Source organism: Artemia sp. Qi Xiang Cuo, chromosome 10 (genome assembly GCF_049724085.1).
Source record: "Artemia sp. Qi Xiang Cuo chromosome 10, ASM4972408v1, whole genome shotgun sequence".
In the NCBI taxonomy this organism is placed as follows: Eukaryota; Metazoa; Arthropoda; class Branchiopoda; order Anostraca; family Artemiidae; genus Artemia; species Artemia sp. Qi Xiang Cuo.
In genome coordinates, this window is record NC_142803.1 from 7,715,412 (window position 1) to 7,735,781 (window position 20,370).

Genomic DNA, 20,370 nt, shown 5'->3' on the forward strand with positions numbered 1-20,370 from the left:
GCGGTTGTTGGGGAGTGTCTCAAGTCCCAGTAATTCAAAGGCCTTTTCGTAAGAAGTATAGCTTTCTCCCATCATAATTTTACAAGCACGTATTTTTATGGCCTCAATATCTTGGTTTATCTCGGGGCTTTTGAATTAAAGTTACAGAAATATTTGGCTATGAAAGATAGGGGTAATGAACTGTGAGGTAATGAATTAGGTGGAGTAATGAAACATACGAAAAAAAAAACAACGAAAATTAAAAATTAAACAGTCAACTTTGTGAAAAACACAATTAAATTATGAAATTAAATATACAATAGATGCAATTAAATTATTATTGTTTTTATAATTGTGATGTTATTTTGTTATGTTATAATTATTATTATTACTATGTTAATGCATTTACAGTATAGATAGATACTTTATTAGTTATTAAGCCGAAAACCCGGTATTTCACATCTACAATAAAGAATGATTAAGACAGCAAAGAACGAAAAAATAAAAATAGCAAAATAGTTGAAAAACAGACTAACGAAACAACTACGAACTAAAGTATAAGCATATCACTTTGTAATTCAATTATGTTCATTAATTGGGTCGGTTTGTGTCAGTGAAAATTAGCAGCATTAAGGACCTTGTAAATTTGCAAATATTAACTGATTAACTAAATTTGCAAAATATTAACATATTTAACGCAAATATGATATTTGGAAAGAGCATAATATAAGGATCCTAATGGTACGGCCTTTTTTTTTTATATAAAAATGTTACCTTTAGTGGAGCCACCCAACTCAAATGCTACCAATGTATGTTTCGTAAATATGGATAGAGGGTTCCTAATCTTAGACAGGATGTGAGTGGATAGCTTGGATTGGGAATAGGCTAATTAAGATAAGGAATAGGCTAATTAGGATTGCGAATAAGCTAATTAGGTTTGGCAGCAAATTTATACAAGATTCTATTTATTGATCCAAACAAAATTCCATTCAACGCCACCACACGAGCAGAGTAGAGTGTAACCTAATTTAGCCTACATAATGTTATCTAACCTAAATTAACAAATTGAATGGAAAAAGACTACAACTCAAGTAAACGTCTTATCGGGATTGAGCAAGGAAAAGAATATGAGGAGCATTCGACGAGGAGAGGACAGCAGCCTTTACCATCACCACAAGTGCAGTGCGTGGTGCTCAATGAATGAATTTAGAGAGAATATGAGGAGCATTCGACGAGGAGAGGATAGCTCATATTCTCTGCCATAAATAATCCGATTCACCTCTTTTAACTCTTCCTTGGGTATGTACTTCTTTAATACATCATCAACATTATGCAATTCGTCCATCTTCAAGCACCACAAATTTAGAGAGAATATGAGGAGCATTCGACGAGGAGAGGACAGCAGCCTTTACCATCACCACAAGTGCAGTGCGTGGTGCTCAATGAATGAATTTAGAGAGAATATGAGGAGCATTCGACGAGGAGAGGATAGCAGCCTTTACCATCACCACAAGTGCAGTGCGTGGTGCTCAATGAATGAATTTAGAGAGAATATGAGGAGCATTCGACGAGGAGAGGATAGCAGCCTTTACCATCACCACAAGTGCAGTGCGTGGTGCTCAATGAATGAATTTAGAGAGAATTTTATTTGGCTTATTTAGAAGACATTAAGCTGTTCAAACTGACACTATGTCTGAACCAGCCCCACCCTACTGTTTTAGTCTGTATTTGTAATTTAGATTGGCTCCAAGCCAATAGTTTTTTGAAACATTTATAGTGTTGGTTTGCTTAAAATTTTGAAAATTTTGCATTCTACTTGTTTGACAGCTACTAATACATTGAAAAAAAAGAAAACTTTAGTCATATGGTAAGTAAGTAGAAGTGAGTGAGTATGACCGCACTAGACCCTTAAGGTCCAAACTGGCGGTGCTGATCTCCGTTTCGTGGCCCTTCAGCCAGGAAGTGCAATGGGGGGCTGGGGGCCAGCCATCCCGTGCTTTCGTACACCCTTCCTGCTTAGTCATATGGTATAGTCATATGGTAAAACTGAATAGATGCTAACCAAGCAGTTTGGCTGGATGGTATTTTGGCTTGCTCAGAGTGTGCAGTTGAAATACAATGTTTTGCTGTGAAAAAAAAAAGTAGAATGCCATAGCTCCTTGGAAAGTACTGAAACCTTTCGCTTGAAGAAAGAAAACATAATCACTACAATGATAAAATTTTATAAAAAAGAACGGATACTACTTGGATATCAATATATCAACATTGAGTAATGTCATTTGATTCTTTGCTTCAGATGTAACTCATAATTTAAACGAGACTTATGTTGCTAGAGCAACATGGATTGCTTTGCAATCTTTGGTAGGTTGCGTTGACAATAGTGTTCCAAAAGTACTACTTTGGGTAGTTTGGCTATCGATTGAATGCTATAGTTTTAAACCTATTAAAAATTAAAAAAAAAAAAAAAAAAAAAAAAAACAAGCGATGACACGTTCCTTAAAGTCAGTCTCAAGATACTATGCATTCTTAGAATCAACTTTTCTCTCTCTATTTTCTGATACCCAATTAATGTCTTTTTCTTTAAATTGCTCTATGTATAAAAACTAATGCCTTATTACTTTGCCCCAAAACATAAAACTTAACACAATTCATGTTGATCTGCTTCAATTACAGCATTTACGAATTATGGCTAGGTTACTTTTCCTCAAAATGTACCACACATTAATTGTATTATGGATAATTGACGGTGAAAACGATTGGGTTCTATATGAACCACGTAAATACTTTGCTAATAATTGCCAACTCCATTGTTGTGTTCCATTATTATTTGTAATTATTGCGTAATAATTTGTAGAAAGACACATTTTCTACCCTAAAAGGTAACATCTACTAATGATTTTATAGATGTTTGATCGTGAAAATGTTTTGGTTCTATGTTTATCACCAACTGATTGCCATATAAACACTTTACGAATAGTTGCCGAACTAAATGGTTGCATTGCATTATTATTTATAATCATAGCGTAACAATTTGCGGAAAGACAAATATTCTGCAAATGGTTACGCCTACTAATTATTTCATAAATGCTTGATTGAAAATGTTTTGATTCTATGTCTATCACCAACTTCTCGCAACATAAACACTTTAATAATTATTGCCGAACTACATGGTTGCATTGGATTTTTATTTAAATTGCTGTGGAACTGTTTGCAAGAAGATAAATTTTTCTACCCTAAAATGCAGCATCCAGTAATTGTTTTGTAGATATCTAACAGTGAAAACATTTTGAAACTATGTATATCATTGACTGGTTGCCACATAAACACTACTAATAATTGACGAACTCTATCATTGCGTTTTGCTACTATTTATAATCATTGCGTAACTATTTGTGGGAAGACATATTTTTCTACCCTAAAATGTAACTCGCAGTGATTGTTTCATAGATGTTAGACATTGAAAACGTTTTGTTGCTCTGTCTGCCACCGACTGATTGCCACGTAGGCACTCTATAATCGACTGGTTGCCACGTAGGCACTCTAATAATGATTGCCAAACTACATTGTTGCATTAAATTACTATTTTAAGTCATTGTAGAACCATTTGCATGAAGACAAATGCAAAAAACAACAACATTTTATACCCTAAAATGAAATGCAAAAAATAAATAGGTAGATCAATTAGCACAAACATGTAAACCTTTGTCCATGAAGAGGGACAAGCCTTGCGATTCTTATTTACAAATCTTTCTTTTGTGATAACAGGGGAGGGGGCTGACTTCCTTCCACATGATGTATATCTCAGGCCGCATGTGTGCTGCACAGTTCCGCCACGCTTAGCACAGTCTCCAAACCGCTTGGCACACTTTTTAAAGTGCTTGGAACAGTTCCGCCACGCTTGGCAGGCACCAAATTGTGTCTGTCTGTACATGATTTCTGAGAGAGAGAGAGCGACCCCTCGAATGATTGAGGGAAAATCCTCAAGCAGTGAAAATTTAAACCCTGATTGTGCCTGGGTTGTTAAGTTCAGCTGTGAACGATTTCTTAACTAACATCAAGGTTGGCTGTACATACCGTCAAGGATAACGTCAAAATAACGTCACGGTTAACGTTGGTTATAAATACCGTCAAGGATAACGTCAAGATAACGTCAAGGTCAACGTTGGTTGTAGATACCGTCCCACCAAATTTCAGGTGAACGTGGGCAGTTTAGTGGGAAAGTTAGGTGGGGCTTCGAAGTTGCAAACGCCCCTGAAAATCCGTCCACTCTATTCCCTTGGCAAAAATTTCATAAGTTGGACGAATGTTGCACCATTATATATATATTGTTGTCTTAGAAGGGTGGAGTAAGAATTATTGTCTGTCCCTAACTGTGGGCCATTTGGCTCTATCAACTTTATACAGGTATTACAGATAATAAAATGTTCTTATTTTTAGGATTATTGGCATATCACGTTATGAAATTCCATCCGGAAGTCATATCTGCCCTTCTTTCATCAGTTTCAAATGAAACGAACCGACCGAAGTGTGGATTTTGCGGATATTTAGTTGATGAAAGCCGTCTTTTATCTTTCATTGACCACCTTCAGTTGGATCACGCGGATAAGGTATTTGAATTCACATGTGGCAATGGGACCAAAATCAAAGAACAGATAACAAATGTGTAAAATACATTTTGATTCTGACTTTTCAGTTACAAGAAGATTTTTTCCCATCTCCTATAATTTGTAAATAACATTCGTTAGATTCGTTACATTCGTTAGAAGAAATTCGTGCTCGTTAAAAGAATTCCTTTGTCATTAGCTTATTCGTTAATTTGGGTAATTTAATTTCTTAAAAAATTTTCGACCTGATTCATCAAGGATTTTCGTTAATTTACGACTGAATCATAGGTTAATAAGACTGAAAATAAAAATAATATGTGCTGTCCAGAAACCTCTCCTCATCCTGCTACCTTTTCTAGAACATTTAATAACTATTACACATTATATATACGCATTATATATATATTACGCATTTAATAACTATAACATTTAATATATATTATATAATAAATATAATAGGCTACAATAATACGAGTTATAGTTGGTGTATTTTTAATGAACGTTTGATTTACGCAATATCAATAAATTTTCAAAATGCGGGGGGTAATTTATAAAAATGTAGGGGGGAGGGCAATGTCTTTTTAAATTTTTTAAAGATACAAAAAAGGAATTTTTTTGGTAGCTTGGGGGAGGGATGTTATTTTGTTCTTTTCCTTTTTTTTCCAATAATATTACCAAAAAAGATGTTTTCAAAATCTAAGGGGCCCCCACCCTTTAATTGGCACCCTCTAATTACGGGTGTCAATTATGAACAAGCTGTTTATTATCTACGAGATTCAAGGGGTTTGATAATTCAGATATGTCTCAATTATTATTCTAAGTGTGAAAATGAGGTAAAAAAGTCTCCTCCGTTTACTAAATTTTCTTAAAACTCAATTTTCGTAAACGTTTGTTAAAACTTTCTTTTAAAACTGGTCTCTAAATCTTTCTTAAAATTTTATTTTAAAACCCTTACAAATATCATACTAGGTAACTTGCTTCCAACTGAAATCAAACACAATGGTTCTATAATTGTGCTGTAAATCACATATATAACACCTACATGATTGTACTACAGACACATTTTATCTGCTAAAAGCTGCACCTCTGTAAATCTATCGAGTGCTTCTGTAAAAATAACGCTATTATTACGATGCGGGGCAACATCACTGCGTTCGTAGTTGATTTTATTTTTCTTGCAGTAGGAAAATTTCTTTTTGCTAATGTAAAATGTGATTTTCCTTGTTATTCTAGGTAAGGGGACGGTAAACGTCCAGTAATGAGTTTTTGACTATGACGACTTTAATAATGACGACGCTATTATTATATTGTGAAGCAATATTACCGTTTTCGTAGTTGATTTTATTTTTCTTGTTGTAGAAGAATTTTATGTTGCTAATGCAAAATATGATTTTCCTTGTTGTTCAAGGTAAGGGGACTATAAACCTCCAGTCAAGAATTTTTTACTATGACGACTTCAGTAACGATGAAGCTATTAATGACGCTATTATTATATTGCAGAGCAACTTTGTCGTTTTCGTAGTTGATGTTACTTTTCTTGTTGTAGGGAAATTTCTTGTTGCTATTGCAAAATAAGATTTTCCTTGTTGTCCAAGGCAAGGGGACTGTAAATCTCCAGTTAAGGATTTTTTACTATGACGACCTCAGTAATGATGAGGCTATTATTATATTGCGGAGCTTTTTTACCGTTTTCGTAGTTGATCTTACTTTTCTTGTTGTAAGAAAATTTCATGTTGCTATGCTTTTTTGTGGAAAATTCAAATGTGCTTTTTTGTGGTTCAAGGTAAGGGGACTATAAACCTCCAGTCAAGGATTTTTTACTATGACGACTTCAATAATGATGAAACTATTAATGACGATATTATTATATTGCGGAGCAACCAAAGATTTTTGATTATGACGACTTAAATAATGATGAAGCTATTAATGACGCTATTATTATATTGTGGAGCAACTTTACCGTTTTCGTAGTTGATTATACTTTTCTTGTTGTAGGGAAATTTCTTGTTACTATTGCAAATTGCGATTTTCATTGTTGTTCAAGGTAAGGGGACTGTAAACCTCCAGTCAAGGATTTTTGACTGTGACGACTTAAATAATGATGAAGCTATTAATGACGCTATTATTATATTGTGGAGCAACTTTACCGTTTTCGTAGTTTATTTTACTTTTCTTGTTGTAAGGAAATTTATTGTTGCTATGCAAAATGTGCTTTTTTGTGGTTAAAGGTAAGGGAACTATAAACCTCCAGTCAAGGATTTTTGACTGTGACGACTTAAATAATGATGAAGCTATTAATGACGCTATTATTATATTGTGGAGCAACTTTACCGTTTTCGTAGTTTATTTTACTTTTCTTGTTGTAAGGAAATTTATTGTTGCTATGCAAAATGTGCTTTTTTGTGGTTAAAGGTAAGGGAACTATAAACCTCCAGTCAAGGATTTTTTACTATGACGACTTCAGTAATGATGAAGCTATTATTATATTGCGGAGAAACTTTACCGTTTTCGTAGTTGATTTTACTTTTCTTGTTGTAGGGAAATTTCTTTTTGCTTTTGCAAAATGTAATTTTTTTGTTGTTCAAGGTAAGGGAACTGTAAGCCTCTAGTTAATGATTTTTTACTATGAAGACTTCAATAATGATGAAGCTATTAATGACGCTATTATTATATTGCGGAGCAACTTTACCGTTTTCATAGTCGATTTTACTTTTCTTGTTGTATGGAAATTTCTTGTTGCCATTGCAAAATGCGATTTTCTTGTTGTTCAATGTAAGGGGACTGTAAACCTCCAGTTAAGGATTTTCGATTATGATGACTTCAATATTGATGAAACTATTAATGACGCTATTATTATATTGCGGAGCAACCAAAGATTTTTGATTATGACGACTTAAATAATGATGAAGCTGTTAATGACGCTATTATTATATTATGGAGCACTTTACCGTTTTCATAGTCGATTTTACTTTTGTTGTTGTAGGGAAATTTCTTGTTGCCATTGCAAAATGCGATTTTCTTGTTGTTCAATGTAAGGGGACTGTAAACCTCCAGTTAAGGATTTTCGATTATGATGACTTCAATATTGATGAAACTATTAATGACGCTATTATTATATTGCGGAGCAACCAAAGATTTTTGATTATGACGACTTAAATAATGATGAAGCTATTAATGACGCTATTATTATATTGTGGAGCAACTTTACCGTTTTCGTAGTTGATTATACTTTTCCTGTTGTAGGGAAGTTTCTTGTTACTGTTGCAAAATGCGATTTTCATTGTTGTTCAAGATAAGGGACTGTAAACCTCCAGTCAAGGATTTTTGACTATGACGACTTAAATAATGATGATGCTATTAATGACGCTATTATTATATTGTGGAGCAACTTTACCGTTTTCATAGTTGATTTTACTTTTCTTGTTGTAGGGAAATTTCTTGTTGCCATTGCAAAATGCGATTTTCCTTGTTGTTCACAGCAAGGGGACTGTAAACCTCCCGTCAAGGATTTTTTACTATGACGGCTTCAATTATGATGAAGCTATTAATGACGTTATTATTGTATTGCGGAGCAATTTTACTGTTTTAGTAGTTGATTTTACTTTTCTTGTTGTAGGGAAATTTCTTGTTGCCATTGTAAAATGTGATTTTTTTGTCGTTGTTCAAGGTAAGGAGAATGTAAACCTCCAGTCAAGGATTTTTTACTATGACTACTTAAATAATAAACTTTCTTTTTCAATCGGATATTACTTTTGAGGTCAGCAGGCCAGGATTTACCAATAGACCACTAGCCCCGAGGCTAGGGCGCACAATACCAGGGAGCACAATAAAGTATTTCGGAGGGATTTTTTCTTAACAAAAACTGGACCGTGTGATTTATGGTCAAAGTGCCATATGCACTCCGCCGCCGCGCAGCTTTTCACAGAAAAGTGATTTTAAAACAACACAGGAATTCCGTGGCTGTCGGATGTCTCCCAAGAATGGCAGCTGAGAGTTCGGTATCACCTCTCTATTTAATTACTTTTGGCTCATCAGTTGTGTTTTGTTCAGTGCTTCTACTATCCTCGAAAATCTCGCAAAAACGGAGCGGCGAAAGCGCTTCGGCGTAGGAGTGGCAAAGCCTTAAATTCGATTGGAAATCAGGCTCTTTTCTCGAAATTCTAAATAATGTCTTCTCGTAATTACAATACAAATTGCTGTAGTTATGGATCTTGGTGAAAATTCGCTATTTCCTAATTAGTGTTTGCTATATAATTATAATGTTCGCATTTTGCATGTTCGCTAAATAATTCGATATTTCCTAATTAGAGAAACATTTGCTACTAGACAGTGTCTCAAAAGTTTGTGTGTGTGTGTGTGTGTTTTTTTAATTTAGGCTATTATAGACCGTAGTTTGCTTTATACTAAATTACAACTATTGCTGTCACAATAATTGTTATCAGTGATTTGGAGGTTTTTAGTGGTCCCAAGAGATGAAAATTTAGATTTTTTTTATGGTATGGAAATCAGGTAACAGATAAGAATAGTTCCTCTGAAGTCTTGAAAATTTCTAGCAGTTTCGCAGAAAGAAAATAAATCTCTTATTTTTCTAGCCTACTAAACAGTGTAAAAACCATCCAAAACGAAACTATTTTTTCTGCGAAAGAAAATTCCGTGTAGAACATGGAATTATCTCTTCGAGAACTTTGGATTGGAATTTTTATCTCTTTTAGATTTCCAGGAAATAATTATGGAAAAGTGGATCACGGAATTCTAGATACCGATTTTTCCATTTTATGTGAAATCCTCGATTTTTGTCGTGTTTCAGGGAATTTTGTATGTGCATAAAACTGGGACAAAAAAGTCTGTTTTTGAGGGGAGAGGGAATCTTGGAAACTTCTTGTCAACACATCTACTGGAAGTGGTTGTCAGATCTCTTCCAAAAATTTCTCCAGTGTCCTAGCCGTGTGTTGTGGCTCCTTGGACATTATCCTGCCTGTGGAGATGAAATGTTATCATAAAAACATCTAAAGAATAAGTTGCCGGATCGGAACCAAACTTGGAAGGAAGGAAGAAAGAGGATTTTAGTTATGGCTTTTAGGGGCTAATAATTGACCCTGTTCTAATGAAGGAGAGAGTGTAAGGGGCTAAGTTCTTGTCGTCTGGAAATCTAGGAGAAGGGATTGTTGGACTTCAACCAAGCTTGATGAGAAGGAATAATAAGTATCCTGGTTGTGTCTTGTGGGGTCCGGATCCAGTCTGACCTCTTAAGAGGTCGGTAAACTCTTGTCATCACATTTACCAGAACAATTTTTTCTGATGTTAACCATATCCGAAGGGAAGTAATAGTTGCTGCCCAAGCTGTGCATTTCGGAAGTCTGGACACAATCCTAATTCAGAGCTGAAGAACGGGTGGGAGAGGAGCATCTAATACTACTACGGCTACTAACAACTCACCGCGGCACCAAGCCGCCTGAGGCCAACACAACTACGCACGCTCCTCCTTCATCCCAATCTATTCAAAGCCTTCCTTTTTACACCCTCCCACGACTTTTGTAATAGTTGCACCTACAAGAAGGGTTTGTCTCACCTTAACCAAATTGTATGGAAAGTAAGAGTAATCATCCTATTTCTTGGTTACCTGACCTCAATGGAGATGGAGGGTTATTATACTTTCTAGGAAAGGTTTTTGGATTTTAATCAAACTTGTTGGGAGGTAAGACAAATTGTCCTTTTTATGCCTCTTTGGTGCCTGAATAGATCCTACCTCTGGGAGGAATGGGGGAAGGGGGGCCTAACTAAAATCAGTTAGAACATCTACCAGACCGGATTGTCAGGTCCTTGCCAAACCTTTTGGGAAGACATTCTGGCATCCTGTCTGAATGTATTTCCTGAATTTTTATGATTATTGTAGTATTTGCTTCTGTTATTGAAAGCTGGTACTAATTTAATCGATAAATCAAATCTTTATTAACGGTCGAATGCCTTTTTTGAATATGTCTTTGACAAGTGATTGTTTGTTTCGTTTATTAGTCTTATCATCATCTTTTTCAGATTGAGAGTATGATAGCTGAGAAACTGTCTTTGTGTGATACACCGAATTCTTCCATTAGTTCTTCAAACGTATCATTGTTTATGACAAAAGAAAGTATTCGAAGTTCAACTGCTTTTAATTCTACAAAGAAGAAACCTATTCTGAAAGTAACCCCCTCAAAAGTAAGACGGAATTCGAAAAAAAAGGTAAAAAGATGTCTATAGTTCGTCATCAAATGAGTGCCTACATGAACTAGGCTATTGCTATGCAAGGTTGTTTCAATCAGTACTTATTTACTTCTGCGTGAATTACGGGATTAGACGTCTAGTTACGACGTCGAGGGGCGAACAGAACTTAAAGTACGAAGCAAAGAGTATGGGTAAGTGAGTCCAATCTTCTGCGATTTAAGGTGGAAAGATAGGAACCGATAACTACTAGCGCGTTAACGCAGCGTAGTGGCCCGGCTCAATAGTAACCGAAACTCTAAAAAACGGAATTTTGATTCCTATAAATACATCAAAAGAATTGAATTTTTGTGCTGATATCAAATATATAAGTTACATCAAGTTTAATCTTACCCATCAAAAGTTATGAGCCTGAGAAAATTTGCCTGATTTTCGAAAAAGGAGGAAATACTCCCTAAAAGCCATAGAATGAAAATCACACCATCAGATTCAGCGTATCAGAGAACCCTACTTTAGAGGTTTCAAGCTCCTGTCTGCAAAAATGTGGAATTTGTATTTTTTGCCTGAAGAAAGATCACGGATGCATGTTTATTTGCTTTTTTTTTCCCTGGAGTGATCGTATCGACCCAGTGGTCCTAGAATATTGCGAGAGAGCTCATTTGAACGGAAACTAAAAGTTCTGGTGTCCTTTTTAAGTGACCAAAAAAACAGGAGGGCAACTAGGCCCCCTCCCACGCTATTTTTTTCCCAAAGTCACCCGATCAAAATTTTGAGTTAGCAATTTTTTTTTAGCATAGTCGAAAACTCTAATAACTATGTCTTTGAGGATGACTTAATCCCCCACAGTCCCCGGAGGAAGGGCTGCAAGTTGTGAACTTTGCCCATTATTTACATATAGTATTGGTTATTGGGAAGTATACAGACGTTTTTAGGTTTTTTTTTCTTGTGGTTGGGTGGTTGGGAGAGAAGGTTACATGGGAGGATCTTTCAAAGAGGGATTTTTCATGGGGTAAGGGAATTTTCCATGTAGGGGGAACCGGATTTCCCAGTATTATTTAAAAAACGATAAGAAATTAAATAAAAAAAAAAGTTTTTTCAACTGAAAGTAAGGAGCAGCATTAAAACTCAAAACAACCAGAAATTATTCCGTATATGAAAGGGGCTGTTCCCTCCCGCTCTTTACGCAAAAATTTGACTCTTTCTCACAACTCTACTTTTTAAAATAATAAAAAACTAGAACTATATATAAATAATAAAATTTATCCTTAGCACAACATTTTCATTTGAAAAAGAATTTAATTTCTAATCGCTTTCTTGATCACTCCACAAATGACCCCTTCCGTGGAAATTTTTTTCCCAGAAATCAAAAAACGCGGAAAATAGTCCCTGGATAATTCTCCTGGAACATCTTCACATGCAAAATTTAGTTAGCAAAGAGAATGTAAGACAGTTAAAATAATTTCGTATAGGAATTCTGTCAAACCCCCCCCCCCCTGTGTAAAATTTCCCCTGGAAAGTTCACCCCCCGAAAATTCTCCTATCCAAGGAAGATTATCCCTATGGAAATCCACCCCAAGCACAAAATCTCCCCGAAAAATGTCTAACAATTCCCAATAACAAATACTATACGTAAACAGTGGGCAAATTTTATAACTTACAGGCCTCCCCCCCCCCCACGGGCAGTGGAGGTCGTTTTACCTCTAAACACGTAGTTATTTGACAAAATGGCTGTCCAAAATTTTGGTTGGCTAACTGTGGGGGAGAAAGGAGCGTGGGAGAGGGGCCAATTGTCCTCCAATCTTTTTGATCACTTAAAAAGAATACTAGCACTTTTAATTTTCATTCGAATGCGCCCTCTCCTGATCTTTTAGGACCGTTATATCAACCAGAACGTTTAATTTTGGTTCGAATACACCCTCTCTTGATTCTTCTAGATCCGTTATTTTGATGCAATTAAACGACGAAAAAACAAACACGCATCCATGATCTTTCTTCTGGCAAAAAATAACAAAATTCCACATTTTTGTGGATAGAAACTTGAAACTTCTACAGTAGGGTTCTCTGGTACGCTAAATCTGATGGTGTGATTTTCATTAAGATTCCTTGAATTTTAGAGGGTGTTTCCGCCCTATTAAAAAAATTAATTAAAAAAACTTTTTCCACAAATAATTTTTTCAAAGAAAAGTAAAGAACTTCATTAAACAAAAAATGAGCAAAAATAAAATCAAATAATCTACCAAGCGTGAAACTACCACAAATCAGCATCGATAAATAAATGAAAACCAAACGAACAGAAATTACAATAATTAACCGAGTCAAACTCAAAACGAGCAGTAATTAACATAAGTTGGGCGCAAAATCCCTATGCCTTCCTAAGGCCATAACATAATTTGCTCTTTACTGAAAAAAAAAAAAAGTTCTTACTTTTATAACTCTAATAAATCAAATAATATTAACATTTTGATTACTAAATATCAGTATATGTATATTAAACTGACAATGCACATTTATTTGTATTTTTTCAAAATCTGTTTACTTTCTTTGATAGCTTGGATACACTTACGCTATTTTGATTTGGTTAAATTTTAAGAGCAGAAGTAGCCCCGAAAGTTTGAACATAATACCCTCGGTCGTTCTCGGGATACTGCTGAGATGCCTTATAGGGAATCAGCATTATCACAGTGTATTTTGATTTAATCTTAAGGCAACATTTACTTTCTAAACATATAAAATTTGGATTTGAGGAAGACTAAAATCTATTCTATAAATCATATACAACAACTTTCTATATAAACCTTATATGCCCCCAGGGCATAGCTTACAACCCTTGCACTGAGGGCTCTAACGGGGGTTATCATCCTAAAAGACCTAATTTTCAGAACTTTCAACTACGTTGAACAAAATGGATATCTCAAAATTTTGATTGGGTGTGTTGTGCGTAATGTGTTGTGGGAAAATGGTTTGCGTAAGAGGAGCATAAGTCGCTCTCCAATCACTTTCAACTGTTAAAACAGGCATTAACCCGTTAGATTTCATACGGAATGAGTCCTTTTGAATTCCTGATTACCTCACTTCCAATAAAAACCCCATGTGCCCCCAGGGTAAAACTTACAACCCCTGGCCTGAGCGCTGTGGGGGGAAGTGTTGTCATCTTTAAAGACCTAATTTTCAAAATTTTTAACTGCGTTGAATAAGATGGCTATCTAAAAAATTTTATTGGATGTGTTTTTGGAAAAGGTGGGTGAGAGAGGGGGGGTTACTTGCCCTCAAATCAGTTTTGACTATTAAAAAGGGAACTAGTCCTTTGAATTTCAAATCGAATGAGCCCTTTTTCAAGTTTCTACGACCAAGATTTCAATAAAAACCTTATATGCTCCCAGGGCATAACTTATAATCCTTGCCCTGGGGGTTGTGGGGGAGTGTCCTCCTCAAAAATATGTTTTCTATCTGGAAATCAACTACGCTGAACAAAATGGCTATCTCAAAATTTTGATTGGATGTTTTTGGGGGAATGAAGGGCGTGAGGGGGGGGGGGGGGCTAGTTGCACTCAAATCACTTTCGACTATTAAAAAGGGTACAAGCCCTTTGAATTTCCAATCGAATTAGCCTGTTTTGAAGTTTCTACGACAACGCCTTCTACAAAAATCTTATACGCCCCAGGGCATAACTTAAACCCCTTGCCCTGAGGGTTGTGGGGGAGTGTCCTCCTCAAAAACATATTTTCTATTTGGAAATCAACTACGCCGAACTAAATGGCTGTCTCAAAATTTATATGGGTTGCTTTTGGGGGACTGATGGGCGTGGGGTGGGGGACTTGTTGCCCTCCAATCACTTTCGACAATTCAAAAGGGTACTAGCGCTTTGAATTTCTAATCGAATGAGCCTGTTTTGAAGCTTTTACGACAACGCCTTCTATAAAAACCTCATATGCCCTCAGGGCATAACTTAAAACCCTTGCCCTGAGGGTTGTGGGGGAGTGTCCTCCTCAAAAATATATTTTATATCCGGAAATCAACTACGCTGAACGAAATGGCTATCTAAAATTTTTGTTTGGATTGGTTTGGGGGAATGATGGGCGTGGGAGGGGGGGGGCTAGTTGCCCACCAATCACTTTCGACTATTAAAAAAGGTACTAGGCCTTTGAATTTCCAATCGAATGAGCCTGTTTTGAAGTTTCTACGACAACGCCTTCTATAAAAACCTTATATGCCCCCAGGGTATATCTTAAAACCCTTGCCCTCAGGGTTGTGGGGGAGTGTCCTCCTCGAAAATATATTTTCTATCCGGAAATCAATACGCTGAACAAAATGGCTATCTCATAATTTTGATTGGATGTGTGTTGGGGAATGATCGGCGTGGGGGGGGGGGGGGCTAGTTGCCCTCCAATCACCTTCGACTATTAAAACGGGCACTAGCCCTTCGAATTTCCAATCGAATGAGCCTTTTTTGAAGTTTCTGCGACAACGCCTTCTATAAAAACCTTATATGCCCCCAGGGCATAACTTAAAACCCTTGCCCCGAGGGTTTTGGGGCAGTGTTCTCCTCAAAAAGATATTTTCTACCTGGAAATCAACTACGCTGAACAAAATGGCTATATCAAAATTTTGATTTGATGTGTTTGGGGGAATTATGGGTGTAGAGGGGGTTAGTTGCCCTCCAATCACTTTCGACTATTGAAAAGTGCACTAGCCCTTTGAATTTCAATCGAATGAGCCTTTTTTGAAGTTTCTACGACAAAGCCTTCTATAAAAACCTTATATGCCCCCAGTGCATAACTTAAAACCCTTGCCCCGAGGGTTGTGGGGGAGTGTCCTCCACAAAAGATATTTTCTATCTGGAAATCAACTAAGCTGAACAAAATGGCTATATCAAAATTTTGAGTGGATGTCTTTGGGGGAATGATGGGCGTGGAGGGGGGCTAGTTGCTCTCCAATTACTTTCGACTATTAAAAAGGGCACTAGCCCTTTGAATTTCCAATCGAATGAGGCTTTTTTGAAGTCTCTACGACAACGCCTTCTATAAAAACCTTATTTGCTCTCAGGGCATAACTTAAAACCCTTGCCCCGTGGGTTGTGGGGGAGTGTCCTCCTCAAAAAGATATTTTCTATTTGTAAATCAACTACGCCGAAAAAAATGGCTATCTCAAAATTTTGATTGGACGTATTTGGGGGAATGATGGGCGTGGGGGGGTGGCTAGTTGCCCTCCAATCACTTTTGACTATTCAAAAGGGCACTAGCCACTCCAATTTCCAATCGAATGAGCCCTTTTCGAACTTTCTGCGACAACTCCTTCAATACGAAGTTCCCGGGCATGGAGAAAAAAAAACAACACATTGTGTCCACACCGGTCCTTACTAAGGCAGCGCTAGCGCGCTTCCTATGATCTGGCAAATTTCCTCTGGCTAGTAACTTTTGATGGATAGTAATAAACTTGATGTATCTTATATATTTGGAATCAGCATAATAAGGTGATATTTTTATATATTTATTGATATCAAAATTCTGTTTTTTAGAGTTTCATTTACTATTAAGTGAATTCGCTCCTTATTTACAGTTCGTTACCACGAACTATTTGATAACATTTAAAGGTGAATTCTCTGTGTAAGTAATAAATAACTGGTAGTTGTCTTGTTTAAAAAACTAATTTAACTCAATAGGCCTATCAATGGGCTGCACAAAGTAGGCCTAGGTTTAAACTAGTAGGCCTACTAGTTAAATAGTTTTGGGCTCTTTACCTTTACTTGCATTTCAAACTGCCTAAAAAGGCCAGTATTTGGCTCTTTAGGGTAGGCGAATCTACTGTTTAAAAGACATGTACTAGGCCTAGCTTAAAGTTTCGCCAGACGCTAGGTGCCGTTGGTGATTTTTTTTGGCACTAGCACGAGTTTCCAATCTCAGTTACCCATACCCTTTGGTGCGAAGGACATCAAACTCAAGCATTTTTTGTCCCTTGGATCCACCGTAGGTACATTCCTACCTGAAAACCATCGTTTTTTTTTACGGTTTCTCTTTTCGACTTTCCAAATTAAGAAGCTTTTAGGCAGTACCACATTTTCTTCAATGTTGTCAGGTTGAACAGTGAAAATAAACAAGCAAGACTAATTAGCTAAATTTGGTAGCCCATGCCATACGTAAAAACTCAAACATTAACAATCTGTTAAAACAACTTCATCTGTTATCTGTTACAATCTGTTAAAACAACTACATCTGTTCTCTAGTACAATCTGTTAAACAACTACATCTACATCTTCAGAACAACTACATCTTTAAATCGGACGAGGCAAAACTGACCGTTTTTCTTCTTTTCTTCTTAAATGACGACTTTTTAAAAACAATTTAATTTGCACGTATAAAAAGCCGACAACAGGTAAATCTGGTTCGTAGATCAAGAATATGCACTTTATTTTGTTTTGAACGCTCATGTTCAGTTCCTCTTCCTCCCGCCCATAAATCAGGCGTTGATATACGGCTGAGAATAATATTACGCAAAGTTTAATCCATACAGAAAAAATTGGACTGCTAATGCAGAGAAGAAGTCGTGTCCACGTTAATTTATCTCCATTCTCCACCCTAAGCGTGACTACCCCAATTTCTTAGAATCCAATAAGCAAATTCTCACAACTAGCTAAATCATTGATTTTAATTTTAACAAAAAAATCATACTCTGGCTTATTTGGCTTTCGGCACGTGCTAAAATCCTATCCTGCGTCTTTTCTTCATGATTCTGGCAAGTTCTGAAAGCCATATAAACCAGATCTGGTAAAAGCTATCAAGCGACTTTTAGAAATTGATAGTATCGGGGAAAAACTTAGTATTACTTGCCCCTAAGTCTTAGACAGGGGCGCTTTGCTTAACAGGATTCCCTGGGCGAAGAAAGAGACATATATGGAAATCTTAGACCAATACTTAAACTACACTTCGGCCAAATATCTAGACCCCATTATTGTCTTTGGCTACGACATCGCTGCTTCGGCAAAAGATATGACTCATCTTAAGCGAACCCGTGACACTAGACCGGAAGTACTGTTTAGCCCAGAAATGAGACTGACCTCCAAGAAAGAGGAATTTCCTTCGTGCAAAACGAATAAAGTCCGTTTCATCAAGACACTCTTTGGTTATTTACGATGCAAAGGTCTAACTTTCTGGTGTTGTTACTTTATGATTGTAATCCTGAGCACCACGTGGTCTACCTGCACTGTAAGCCTATGGCAACCACTTCAGGTGTAACTTGGGACATCGAAGACAATGTCCAGAAGATTGGAACTAAGACCTGCAAACTGCTTCCTTTTGCTCACGCAAATCTTGGCTGCGACACAACTTCCCGTCTACATGGACTTGGCAAAGGGATTGCGCTTAAACGGCTGAGATACAGTGAACAGTTTATAGAAAATGTTTCAACTTTTTTAGAATTGATACTTCGAAAGAAGAGATTAAAGCAGCGGGAGAGGCTGAACTTTCAATAGTGTACGATGGAAAATATACTGACAATCTTGACAGTTATTGACACTGAGTCTTAGTAAATAGCAACGTATACAACTTTCTTCCACCCCCAAGATCTACCTCCCACTTCAGCAGCAGTGAAATATCACTGTTTCTGAACCTACCTTCAAGTAGGAGATTAGATCGGTATTCAGAAAATTGCCCTTAATCCTGAGAATTGGGGATGGAAACTCCAGAACGGCATGCTTTACCCTCTCCTCACGGATCTTCCAGCGGCACCAAAGAAAATTCTCACCGTCGTGATGAGTGGCTGTAAGGGATCCTGTGATAGTGATGGGTGCAGCTGTAATTGAAATGGCATCGAATGTGACATTGCTTGCAAATCTTGCAAAGGAACTAGTTGATCTAAAACTCTGACCCTAATCGGAGATGAAGAAGACATTAATTAAATAAATTAAATTAATTAAATATGATGAATATCTAATCCTTTTGTAACTTCAAATTAACTGAGATTTTTTGGTTCAAATTAAAATCAATGATTTACTTAGTTGTGGGAAGTTGCTTATTGATTTCCAAGAAATTGGGGTTCTAAGAAATTGGGGTTGCTTATTGGATTCTAAGAAATTGGGGTGGTCACGTTTAGGGTTGAGGGTGGGGGAAAGGGTTAAATTGACGTGGACACGACTTCTTCTGTGCATTAGAAGTCCATTTTTTCTGTATGGATTAAATATTTACTGTTATTGTATCAGGGTGGTTAAGGCCTATAGGGGACATTAAACATCTTCTTTCAATTAAAGCCAGTTTTAATTTAATCAATTCTAAAATAAACAGTAAATTAAACTAAGTAAATAGAGCTAATTAATGGTAATAACAGTAAATAATAAATAGCAGTAAATAAAATTACAAATGCCAGTACATATAGCAAAAATAAAATTTTCTCCATGCATAAGCACTTGAGAAATTTTGTTGTCTGTTCAATCATTTTCAATGAAAATACCAAAAAACATCTTTTTTTTAACTATTGACCGTAGCCTAAGTATTCATTTTGTCAAGTTCGTTAAAAAGGGTATTAAATCAAGATATTAATCTATTTTAATATGATATCAAAAAGGTATTGACTATGCATTAAATATTAATTAAAAATATTAATTAGCCGTTTATATAAACGGCTCTGCCGTTTCTTTTTCATAGACTTGGTTGCGTTACATGGGTGTCAATTCACAACAATGTAAGGGTGTGGGGTTGGTGGTTGAGTAAAATGGAAGGTTTGAAATGCTATTGGGGAAACATAGGGGACATTTCCACCCCCTTTCCACCTACTTTCGATGGACGCCCCTGTCCACTGTATATAAATAATATACAGTAAGATCACGACTCAGTGATTTTTGGCTACTACATTCACGGTGCGTAAAAACAGCTCCTCCCATTTAATCGCATCAGCGGTCCAGTGTATATTACCCTGAACAGGTATTTTAGCAAAAACTTTCTCAAAATGCCTTTGAAGCCAACTCGACACTTCAAAACCTACTTGTAATTCCTAAAAACATCTAATACTAACATTGTACTACTAATTACTGATTTTTGTGTACGCATTGGACTAAATTAATTTAAAATTATATTCTTTAAAATTTTGAGTTACAAAGGTGAAGCCAAACTTCTCGTTCAAGAGAAATTTGACTTGTCTACCCGTGAAAAAATCTTATGTCGCTTATATTTATACTTGTTTAAATGTTCTCCAGAGCACATGCATCTCGGTCCTACTTTGTTTAATGGTTGAGATAAGGAATGATCCTACTGTATAATATTCATATACAGTGCCCCTGTCCGACTGCACATTCTCTTTTTGTGTTTCTGTGTTTCTGTTTCTGTGTCTTTCTGTGAAAGCGCTTTGTACTTTCTGTGCTTTGTGCTTTTGCTTCTGCGCTTTTTCTTTCATGCCACCAAAAAAGGTTTTCTGAAGCTATTGACGCAGATAAAACCGGTAGTTAAGGTTTTCTATCAACACTTTTCATAATCATCATTGTTATTGATGCCTTGTGGGCGTTCACCTGTTCTGGTATTGCAATGATTTTTCTTTATTAAATGGTATCTATTCTGGTAATAAATCTTTGGTTTTTGAACAGCAAAATTAATAAACTTATGACTTT

The 20,370-nt window shown here is 36.3% G+C and overlaps 1 protein-coding gene across 5 annotated transcripts in view; it reads left to right on the top strand.

The window, feature by feature from the left end:
- Positions 1 to 20,370, top strand: part of LOC148947431 (uncharacterized) — a 74,018-nt gene that overhangs the window by 31,896 nt on the left and 21,752 nt on the right. For all 5 annotated transcript variants that reach the window (XM_089095260.1, XM_089095261.1, XM_089095262.1 and 2 more), the window contains exons 5-6: positions 4,417 to 4,586; positions 10,617 to 10,802. In XM_089095260.1, coding sequence (XP_088951386.1) covers positions 4,417 to 4,586; positions 10,617 to 10,802 — 356 coding nt within the window. The remainder of the gene's footprint in view (positions 1 to 4,416; positions 4,587 to 10,616; positions 10,803 to 20,370) is intronic.